Source organism: Falco naumanni, chromosome 4, assembly GCF_017639655.2.
Source record: "Falco naumanni isolate bFalNau1 chromosome 4, bFalNau1.pat, whole genome shotgun sequence".
NCBI classification, from domain to species: Eukaryota; Metazoa; Chordata; class Aves; order Falconiformes; family Falconidae; genus Falco; species Falco naumanni.
Genome location: NC_054057.1, coordinates 92,054,549 through 92,066,809, shown reverse-complemented (window position 1 = coordinate 92,066,809; position 12,261 = coordinate 92,054,549). Strand labels below are relative to the sequence as shown.

The 12,261-nt window shown below is 38.1% G+C and overlaps 1 protein-coding gene across 4 annotated transcripts in view; it reads left to right on the top strand.

Moving 5' to 3' along the window:
* CNTN6 (contactin 6) overlaps positions 1-12,261 on the top strand; it is a 149,290-nt gene that overhangs the window by 71,919 nt on the left and 65,110 nt on the right. For all 4 annotated transcript variants that reach the window (XR_005827710.1, XM_040593036.1, XM_040593037.1 and 1 more), the window contains exon 5: positions 9,738-9,833. Coding sequence is in view for 3 of the 4 variants with exons in the window: in XM_040593036.1 (XP_040448970.1) it covers positions 9,738-9,833 (96 nt within the window). In the remaining variant the exon portion in view is untranslated. The remainder of the gene's footprint in view (positions 1-9,737; positions 9,834-12,261) is intronic.

Here is a 12,261-nt window from a genome sequence, read left to right as displayed (position 1 = left end):
GCAGCCTCAGGCAGACTCCCCCCACCCTACCCCCACTTTTCTTCACAATGTTTCCCCACAAGCTTAGGAAAAACATGGTGAGAACTTGATATGCATTGCTGTCAGGGGTCTATATGCTGCTCTAGCCACTCAGAGGTGGGGCACTGTGCTTCCTTAAAGGCTTCTTTGAGCAGAATTTTTGCAGAGAACAAACTATAAGCATTGCAGTTTTGTCACTCGAAGGCCAAAAGGGCTGCAAGACAACACTATGTTCAGCTTGCCTTCCCATACCTTTGTTGAGCTTTCCAGTATTTATTTCTTTGCAGAAGTCTGTGCGCACACAAGCTGTCACAGGCTTAAGGAAAAGCAGGAGCCATCAACCACCTTTCAACAGTGATGAAGCAGGAAGCCTGGAAGGGTTTCACCTGCTTGCTGGCAGGACAAGGTAGGGTGATAACAGTGTTTCTATTTTAAAGCTCAGATACTACAAGAATGGGATCATGCCAACACCCAGACATTCCTGAAGAAAGAACAGCCTGGAATCTTAAAACCAGAAGATATGAAGTATCTCTGCTTAATGAAGGGATTTTTCTTTCTTCATCATCCCCTGGACAGATGAGTCTGCTCTGTGTTCTCAGAGCCCATCTAATGTCCATCAACACCAAATGCAATCATGACCTCCTCTCTTTTGCTAAACACACAAACTTGAGCTGATGGTAACAACATTCCTCTTATCTAATGTTGTAGTAGATCAAGCATCAATAGAAACTCAAGCTGCATTTTTCTCCCTCTTTCAAATGGTTTAAACATCTTTGAGTACTTAAACACCATGTTCAAGGCTATGCTGTATCAGGATACTTTGTAAAAGCTGTTCTATTCCATTAGGTTAGTTGCTTAAACTTCTGTTGTAAAAGGATGCTCTCACTTCTCCTGTACTTGTAAGGAATTCTTTATCTATGAAACGGAGACGTTGTAAGTAGTATTACAGGCAGTGAGCTAGTCAGATAAAGTAGTAATAGGGAATGTATAAGTATTTGAAGATCATCTTTTAGTTATGTATTACTTACTATTCTGTAGTTCCTATAAAAGTGTTTATCCTAAATCAAACCATTGCAAGTTGTATTGGAAAAGCAATATATGTGATTGAGATACGGTAGGTAACAAAGCATCTACAGGTCCCAGAGCTGCTAGATACTGATTGATAAAATTTAATATTTTTGAAGGATAAAACCAGTCTATATTTGCAGCCTAGGTGATTTTCTTTTTATCTGCTCTACTCTCATTGCAGACAATATGTCTTAGACTCCAATAAATCACTGAATGAAATATCCACAATGTCCATGTGAGCTTCTCCATTCTTTGGTGTGACAAAAAAAGAAGTTATAGGTGGAGGCTTTCAAAGAAAAAAAAAAAAAGAATTAAATTATTTGGAATATACAATCGGCTTTTTTTTTTTTTTTAAGAAAAATAATGAAATTAGTTATTTTTGCAGTGAAGGTTGATCCTGCCCAATACAAAGGTTTAAGGTGCAAGGTGAACTTCTCTATGCCATTGCTTATGTTGAAGAAGGAGGAAAAGAGTGTGTCATTGGTACTTTCCACGGTGCAAAGGAATAAGGCCACAGGCACAGCTTTTCTCAATAGGCAGACCACATCTAGTACAGAGAATGCACTGGGCTGTAAATATTAATTTCTAAATGCTACCGAAAGAACAACTAATAACATACATTACACCTGAAATCCCACTTAAAAGATTCACATTCAAAAATCCTTTACATCAATCATTCAGGTAAACCTTGAAATTCCTGTTGGAAGGAAGTCTTTGATGGCTTTGCGACTGGAATAAGTAAGATAAAGCAGTGGTGTCTGAGGATAACCCAAGGTAATTCTGCAAGAAGTAATTCTGTGCTGGATTGAGATCTCCAAAGAGCTGGGCAGGAATTTGGGAAGGGCTGAAATATACATGGCCATGCTTTTTAGACCTTGCAACAGTGCATGAGACACCTCTTTTCCTTGCCATTTTTTTTTTAATTGAACATATTATGCATGTATATTATTATATTGTGGGTAGATGATTTTTCTTTCTTTATAAAAAGAAATTTCCAGCCTGAAGTGGGACTGTGGGGTGATTGTCAGAAAGTACCCAGCAGGACTTTGGACATGTAGGCAAAATGGGCTCTCCACAGGACCAGGGCTATGGCTGCTCACTGCCAACAAGAAGGTCAAGATCCCAGGGAAGGGGTGAGCTGATGAACCACCTCCACGCACCCTGGGAAACCAAGTGTCTGTGGGAGCAGGGGGAAATACAAATGAAAGAAGCTGGGTTTGGATGACAGTTAACAACCCTGCCAAGAGGTAGTCTGACACAGGGGGCTGGGACCATCTCTGGTGTTAGGTCAGTCAAATCAGTGTAGCTCTGGCAGGGATAAATCTGGCCCATGAGATTTAGACTGGGGAGAGAAATCTGTTTTTAAGAACACTCCAATCTGGAGAAAACTCATGCAGACGGCAAAGCAACTCTATGATGACAGGTGACAAATGAACTCTGCTGTGACAAGTGAGAAAACTGTTCAGGAATATAAAATATTAAAAATATATTTCTTACATCCCTCTCCCTTTGAGAGGGTCACATCCTCAGATATGCCTCTGGCCTGCAGACAGGGTTTAGAGTAAAAGCCCTAAGGCTGCATCAACACTTACTGCTCAGTGCAAGTCCTGTGTTCGGTTTAGAAGAAAGCTTTAATATTTTATGCTGCTAACTCTCTAAAAGGGGAAAAAATAACAAAAAATTGATACAGACCAGCACTATATCTTCACAGCATAGGTTTCTTGGTGCATGAACAAAAATCAAGTCAGCTAAGGATTTTTCCCACCCCCACCACCGCTCTCCCTGTTTAATTTAATTGTGACCTTCCATTTTTTTCCTCTAGAGAAGCTTGATATTACTTTGTAAAGGGCATTTTCACTCTTTAATTCAAAAAGACAATCAGGCTGTGGCAGAAATTATTGTTCCCCACCTTGAAAATTAGAGCCTGTATTGGCTATTCATACCATTTAAGCTGAATTGAAGACCTGGGCCCCATGTGCATCCTAATGTGTAAATTACAGGTCCTCTCCCCTTTAGAAGCTTCAAAGCAATTTATCTAAAGCAGCACAAATGAAGGCCCTTGGTTGATTATGCAGCCTTTGAGAAGGACAAGACCCTACAGCTGTGCTTCTCCCCTCTCAGTTTGGCAAACAACTGTTGAGGCAGAGAGGAGCAAGACTCTGGGGCAGGAGACATAGCCTGGCTCTCCTGGTGACCTTCTTCGGGGAGGAAGGAGAGAGCAACCATCTTTTCTAATCAGAGTGGGATGCAGTCTTCACCTCAGGTAAAACATAGAACAGAATTGGGAATTACAGTTGATTTTTAACCTGTCCTGGTGAAAGGAGACACTCTGGTGTTGCCCAGGCTTGTCCTGGCTAAAGCAACTTCAAGTCCTACAGACCCTGTGATATTCCAACACTGACAAAGCAGAGGCTCGCATGCACTTCAAATGTGGAAAGTGCAGAAGAACTCAGTAAGTGTTTAGTGGAAAAAGCAAGTATTTAAAAATCAGGAAATGGGAAATGCTAAGCAGCTTTCAGACACCTTAATTAGAGATAACACTGCTCTTAATCTTAGAATTGAATTCATAGAAAATCAATTAGAACATTTTAAAAATTGAGATTAGATGGTAGCGGGAAAAGATTAATGTATTGACACTATTACCAAGACAAAGGAATTGTCAGAGGGTTTGTTTAGCAAGTTTACTACAGTTTTGAAAGCTGACAAAAAGAGTTAACTTTCCAATGCAAGCTGTGGGAAGTGGGATGAGCCCTTCCTTTGTGAGGTATTTGGAGAAAGAAAGATATTTCCATAACACACCCTATTGGAAACCTGCAAAAAAGGCTGCAAGAGGTTGGTACTAGTCTCTTATAAGGCAATTCAGTACAACGATACTGAGGAGAAGCAAGAAACATGGCTAAATGCACAGGAGTTCTTCTGGGGTGGTCTGAACAGATGATCACAACCTCATGGCAACAGGCAGTCTGTATCTAAAGGTATTTTAGCCCCCTAAAACTTCGGGATTTCCTGTATGTGAAAAGAAAAAAAAAAAAAAAAAAACACAACCCAAAATCTGACCAAGTATGGGACCTCCCAGAATTTGAGATAATTTAAAGATCCGTTAAGTTCTAGTTTTTCTTATTTGCAGCTATAGCAAATCTGATTCCTCCAAACTGGGCACAGAATTCAGACCCACATTTGCCAATGGGCCCCCTAATTCAATAGTCACCAGCAAGTGAAGGTAACTGTCAGCTCATAACATACGAGTTAGAAATGCTTATAGAAAATCATAACGATGAGCTTGTTTTAAAAACTGCTGAGGTTGTAATTTTTATGTCATTTCCCTGTGAGAGAGTTTCTATTGTGATATATCACATTCAGTAACACTGATCATATTGCAATATATCATAGCCAATAAAAGAAACAGAAGAAACTGGAACAGATGTGATATATCAGTTTGACAGAGCCACATGGAAATGTTAAAAGTTTTCTTGATTTGTCTTCAGGAGTATAGCTAATTTTTACAGTACTTTTACTACTGTCTTAACATTCATTGCATATTTCAATCACAAGTAATTACAACTATATGTGGGATTATGCTATGACAAAACAACTATGAAAACAAAGCAAAATTTCAAGAAAGAATGTATTTACCTTAATTCAGGTGAACTGTTAATCATTATGCAGGGTGATAAATTGGACTTTAAGTGTATGCAACAATTTCATATATTAAAACACCCCAGTTTCCTTGTGTGCTACTTGGTATCATTAAGATGTTCTATGCTCATTCTCAAAATGGAGTTGTTTGGAAATGCCACACCTATCCCTAAGCAGTTTAAGGAATTTCAAATACATGCTTGGAAGGTTGAAACAAATGAGTTGCTGGTTGCGATTAGGTTTTTGTTCCTATCAAACATTTTAGTAGCTCCCTAACCCCAGGAAAACTGACTGTCTTCACACATTTTGTTGTGCAAGTTAAACTGACCACTCTAAACCCCGTAAGGCAGTTTTGTGTTAAAAATTCCACCCAGATGTGCAGGTAATAGTGGTGGTGAAGTTAGAAGAGGTATCTGAGATACAATCAGCAATTATGTCAGTGCTGAGCTTGAAAACACTAAAGAAAAAATACTGTGTGGCTGAACCTGTTAATTAACACAAGTACTTTAGCAGGAAATATTTGCGTATATCAGTTACAGCTCATTTCTATCGCCACAGCTCATCATTTCAAGTAAACACCTCACCCACTGCTGTGGGTTTGCTTGCCTTCTCTCAGCAGCAGCTCTGTGCTCAGTCATGCTATGCTGACGGTCACCCTCACTGAGAAACACTACTCTCCTCAACTTCTCTTTTCATCAGAATTGAATAATCTACATGGAAGACCTCCAAGCCATCTGCTTTGCTGCGATAAATCGGCATAACTTCCTTGACCCCAGTGGGGTCCTACTGACCTACACTAGCCGAAAAAAGCTCTGGTCCATTCCTTCCCCCCATTCCTCCCTTCATAGCTGGTAAGGAGCCGAAAGCCTCCTTCACTACAGGTCTTCCCACTTACACCAGAGAAAGCCACGTCATCCTCTAGTTCAGTTTCCACAAAACGCCGTATGTTTTCCTTGTTCAGAGCACACACCTTTCTTGCATAGGTCTGCAAATGTTCCCAGACAAAGATGATGACTCCTTGCCGCACAAGCTGAGTCCATATATTTTCCACTCTTTACTGTGAAGAATCACTTGTTAGGCTGAGCATTTTGCTTAGCCTACATGACCTCATTATCACATCCAACTGATTAATCGTGCTATACCAATAGTAATCTGCCAACATGCTCAGTGCTGGGGAAAAAAAAAAAGTTGTTTTTCTGTTAAAACTCACAGCTGAGAGAGCAATGCAGTGTGAGGGAACTCACTGTTCATAAAATGAGATAAATACAGACAAAGAATAGAAGGAGTTATGTAGAAACTAGGTGATAATTTATTTATAGATCTCTGCAGAAACACTGAAGTTCGCAAATATACCATCTGTTAAATAGTCCTGCTATTCCTAAATGTATATTAGCAATCTAAATGTGTGCCAAACACCTGATCTTTGTGATTTTATTTGATACTCTTTTTGACAAGCAACATTATGCTTTCTCAGATTATGTCATGTTATGTTATAAAGCTATGCTAGGTAACTAACTGGGAGAACAGGGTGGTTGTGCTCTGTTGGTGTAAACGGCTGCTCAGGGCAAAGAGAAGTGGTTTTGAGAAGCAGCCAGTTTTTTCAGAAAAACAAGAGCAAAATAGAATACCTACATTTATATTAAGCTTCAGGTTATTTTTAATATATATATTTAGCACAATTTAGATTGAAATTTATCACTGAAAATACATGCAACTCCATAGGGGCGAAAAATGTATGCAAACATTTTTTTGGGCAGAAAGACTGCTTCCAGCAAAAAGAAACATTATTTCTGATGGTCCAACTCTTTATCACCCTGGACTACTTAACAAAGATAGACAATTTTATAATTCATCATTGAATCCCATCTGAATGAGGTGTCATAATATTTCATAGGAGATGCTGCCTGCCTGGAGAAAGGGTCCAATAAAGATGACAACCAGAGTAAGACCGACTCCCCTAATGAGTTATTTATAATCATTTTGCTTTGTTTTGCTCTTTCAGAGGTTGGTTTTTTTAATGTGCAATGATTCTTTATTACAGAGAGAGACACTGAATAAATTTATTTTGTACAATTATTTGTCAAAATCAACTTCAGAGAGAAAAAAAAATCATTCCTGTTTATGCCTTCTGAATTTTGCAGTGTGGGGGTTTCTAAAAGATGCAGTGTGATAAAGACCTCAGAATCAAGTACTGGAAGGGACTGCCTAAAGAAAATGATCCCTAGAGGTCTTTAAAAATGGGTTAAATAAGTATCTGTTAAGAAGGACATAGTGTACTTGTACCTGTGAGGGGCCAAACAAATAGATTAAGTGACCATTTATGTGCCTCCTTATGTACTTTTTAATACCTGTGATTCACTAGTAAGCATAATGGGATTAAAATCTTCTCTCCAGCACTCGAAAAGCTGAGCTGCTTTGTATAAGTAAGCTACAAACATGGTATGAAAGAGCTCAGACACCTGCATACAGATTTTGATGCTCAGGCTTGAAAAGTGTAGATTAAAAAGGCAAAGCCAACTTTTTCCCCCACATATAATCAAAAGTAATCCTGCAAATTATAAAATAGTGGACCTCATAAGAGATCTACTACTATTGCTTTTTCATTATTTAAACCAGGGATAGTTTCATGGTTTTAATGGAGAAACAGAGACAGGTGAGTTTCTAAAATTAGAGTAAAAATGATACCATGACATATCATGTCATTAAACTAAGAATTGCTGCTAGAAGCTTATTACTTTCCAAAATCTATTCCAATTTCAGAGCAAAGCATTACATAGTTAATTCTCAATTGTCACAAAAGCCTTTTGCCACTGCTGCACTGAGCTTTCTTCTTTTCCTCCTTTCTCAGGTGTTTAGTAACAAGTGAAATTTTGTTCTTAAAAAAAAAAAAAAAAGAAAGGCCTGATTTACCATGGCAGAAAGTATTGGAAACCACTAGTTAGACTACATATACTTTTCCATCCTGCCCAAGAGTTTTGGTGTGGTTTTTGTTTGTTTGTTTGTTTGTTTTATAAACTCCATTATTATGTAGAAACTGCACAACCTAGCAGCTCAAGAAAGGCAACAGGGAAGGGAAATGTGACCATTTCTGCTGCTAGTGCCTGAATCCTAAAAGATCTAAATGGTCTGCACCTTTCCAATCTTTTTCCTTTTTAACATAATAATGGGGAAAATCAAGGGCATTTTTTTTTTCTCCATAAAAAGCTTCTCCCAGAGCAGAAAGGCTCAGGCTAGCCTGCCCAAGCAAATCCCTATCTAATGTCTTGAGTTGTCCCTGGGGCCACTTTTCCAAACAAGTGTTTTCTCCTGGCCTTTTCCTTCTCAGAAAACACTTAACCCACAGGCAAGAAAAAGAAGAAAGCTGATAAATGTTCTCAGACTGAATTTTCAAAACAGGTAAATAAACAAACCCACACATTCAGAGATTGGACCAGTGAAGACCTTCTAATTATGAATTTAAACTCTAGTTAGTCATATTACATCCATCCACTTTTTCCCCCTTTTAAATTAATATTACAGGGTGAATAAACCGAAATAAATTGGGGTTTTTTCTCCCTTCTTGTCTTTTGTCCTCCTGGACTACCTAGACTGCAAGGCAGAGATCTAGCCAGTAGGCAATTAAAAGAACATCAGAGTTTAAAACACTTTCCCAGTGTATTGACAGGTACCATCTATTGTAGCTATGACAGCACAAGGAGGTGCTACAGCTGCCTAATTCAATTCAGTCACCCCTGAGTAGACAATGTCTTCATAGGAGACCAATATACAGGAGATGTAGAGGAGGAGAAGAAAAATTAACTGTGTAAAGTTCAACTAAGGGGGAGAAAATTGATATATTGACATAAATAGCTAAGCCTGTACAGGTAGTAATCATTATTGCTCTGACCAACATGAACAGCTTCTCTCTATTGAACTCTGGATCAGGTAGTTGTTCATTGTTCATCAGTTGCTGATGAAAAATGGAACAACTGTTTGAAGCCAGAATCTGCAGCAAGATAAATAAAGTAAGCTTAAGGCAAGCATATATGACACTACAGTCTGAAGAGTTTTAATGGGAAGCTGATACTATTTATTTTATGAAAGTATATTTTGAATGTATTTCAAGCGATCATTTCCCAAAGTACTCTGACAAAAGTAGTAAGTCTCATTAGGATGAGAACGGGATCAAAATTTAAATAATCAGTTTTCAATGTACATCTATTGTGTCACATTTTCTTATCAAATTATTTAAAGGGAACGAGACTGTTAATACTTCCACATCTCAGTGAAATGTAAGAAAGCAGAGGAGATTGAGTGTGGTGTTAGATTCAGTGAAAAAGAAAAATTAATAGCCATAAAAGTCACCTAGGGGAGATAGGCATGGACATATTTATACAGGAGATTTCCCTAAACCATCACATGATTTCCTACTGAAAGTATCCTCTTTCTCCCCTTTAAAACCAGTGCTAAGTTCATTTGGGTCAATTGAAACATATCCACTTACTGCAGCCAGCTTTAGGACAGAACAGACTCATTAAAATTACAACATACTTTTAATCAACATTTAAACACACACTCTGTGGGAATCCTGATGATGTTTAATTATCACTTGTATATATATATATAGGATAGCACACCTGCTTTATATTTCTATTAAAAAAAAAAAAAAAGAGGAAACAATGCAGAAATAGTATTTTCCCTACTCATGTAGATTAAGAGTCTAGAAGTTCCAAAAAAATTATGCTAGAGAAAGTCATGGAACAATACACTAACTTTGCAATTAGGAATTACAAATACATACTCACAGGGTTAGAGTATAACTGCTTTATGAATACGTATCTCATGATTGCTAAAGGATTAGATACTAGGTCAAATGAGCTATTTCTCCATAGAGTACGTCAACTCACTTACTGAGAGTATATTATGCTATAGAGTACATGAATATGTTCTTGAGGTATGTAATTGCATAGCTTGGGATATAGTTAAGACTAAATCAGAGAGCTAATAACTGGGTCTTGTTTTCTCCCTCTCTTAAGATCTTGAAAATTTTGAAATGAAGCCAAGAAGTACAGTGTCAGTCAGAGAAGGACAAGGAGTGGTTCTGCTCTGTGGTCCTCCACCACATTATGGAGGTATGATGAATAACTATGTTGTATGCAACCTGAACATCAACTGCTATAGCTTGGGAGAAGTAGCCTATGCAGTTCCCCATCTGATTAGCAATGGAATTTGTGCATGAAGTGTATGGGTTTACAACAAATTTGGATTTAATTTCTTTAAAAGACACTGGGGTTTGCACTTCTTAGGGGGGGCATTTTTTATTATTCTCTGGTTACTTGTGGACTAGAATATGCCATCACTTTTGCGGTGTGACAAGCAAAGAAAGCATGAAGGTCTAGGAGACTCTGCTCCTGGCATAACTGGTTATCTCAGCTCCTTCACCCATATGGAACAGCAGAAGAGACACCATCAGCAATTCTTTCTACATCAAAACCACTTCAGATCGGAATGGAATTACTGTTTTGCCTTTTAGCACTTGCTATAATTTGAATCCTGCATTTTACAGATTAGATTTGTCATGAAAATTTGTCTTTTGCTCTTTAGTACCCAATTCCTTCCTTTCTGATAATCATAAAAGTCACAGAAAAATTTTGAATAGAAAGGACTTCTGGAAAGGTAAACTCCCTGATTAAAGGTCTGATTAGATCAGGTGGCTTGATAATGCTTTGCAATGCTTCAGTGAAAAATGAAAAGGAGTTTTCTGGGGAATTGATTTGAGGGTGCCTTGCATTTGTTACCATTGCCTACTACTGCTTAACCATAAGGCTGCTTTGGAGGTCTTCCTTTTTGGACAAGGTAAAGTCCAGATGCCATGCAATGAACCAGTAATGCATTTAGCATGGTGTTTCAGACTTTTCATCCAAGACAATCCTAAGTATGGGGTGCAATTTTCCTTTTCTCCCTGTCTATAGGTGTATTGCCACCTCCAACATCAGCACTTAGAGCAATGCAGAGGCTTGAATATGTACTTACAGTATTTTTTAACACTTTTTGTGCCTACTAGAAGCAAGCAGCTTGAATGTTCTTTTGAGATTTATTTTTCTCACCCACCATTGACTCTTGCAATTTGAGCCACATATATTCAAAATCTTCTCCAGGGACGTTAGAACCCAGATCAAAACTGCTTCAGACCTTTTGAAGTCAGGAGTAAGAACCATGGTTTCTTAACATAACTAGCTGAAGATGATTGGAAATTCTACCCTGAAAAAGCAAACTTATATTAAGGGGGAAACATCAACAGCATTGTTACCAGACTGTCTTGTTCTGGACTGAAAGAATCAGCAGTTCTTAGGTAACTCATGTCCTGCTTTTGGCAGGAGTGACCACACATCCACAGGAGCTGCAGTTTCCCATGTGCTACCATCAACATCCTGCTCTTAGTAATGTTTCCTCAATTCTTCTTAAAGAAACAGAGTTATAAGACAAATTCCCATGAGAAGGTAAATAGTGATCTATAAAGAGGATGCAGTATATCAGAGATGTAGAGAAACCCATCAATCAATTTAAAGCCCACAAGTCTTGAACAGAGAGGAAATGTCAGTTCACTTAGTGTTTACAGCTGTATGAAAGAAGTATATAATCAAGGAGATGAAGTGAAACCTAGTCCTTAAGGGCAGAAAAGGCTTGAAAGAGTTCCTGAAATGTATCAATGGGACAGATAGAAAGACAACACATCCATCCTCGTGTCAGTAAGCTATATATTTTCCTCTTGCTGTAGGGTAGAATTATGATTTGACAAATAGGAATGAGTAGAAGAAAACATTCAGAACAAATAAATAGTTAACAAGCAAGTTCACCACAGATTAATTGAACTGACAAAATGGTATCCATGAACAAAGCCTTTGCCACTGCATTTCTTAAGCTGGAGATGTGAGCTGTTGACCAACAGGCCTGAAAAATACATTATCTGAAATAACAAGTCTCTAGAGAACAGAACAGAGTTTTGTCATCTGTAAACACTGTATTTATGATTCAAAATGATATGTGTGGAGATGAAGTACATTGTGTGAACTGTGATAAGTTCCATACTATTTCAGGATGCTTAGGAAGTATTTTTATTTAAAAGGATGGTATTTTTTTTTTTAATTTAAACCCTCGCTTCTGATTTGCAGTACCTACAGGGGAAAGAATTATTATCCATGCATACAGCTTCCATTACAAGTGTTCCGTCTCATACTTTAAATATAATAGGAATTAGTTAGATATCGAGGAATTTGGAAGACATACCATACCAGAAGGGAAAGAGTCAGATTTCCTATAACGTTAATACAAGTAAGACAAAACAAGCTCTTTAATGTGTCCTGTACACTAGAAAATAAGATTGCTTTTAGAATTTCATATCCAACTTGGTAGATACAGCCAATAACCAGTGCAGAGAATGAGCATTTACAGGGACACCAAGGTTAACTGCATAGAAACCATTGACAATGCTTTTGGAAAGAGGTTCTCCATGCCATTGAAAAGAGACTTAATGGAGCCAGAGCAGATGGACACACCCCT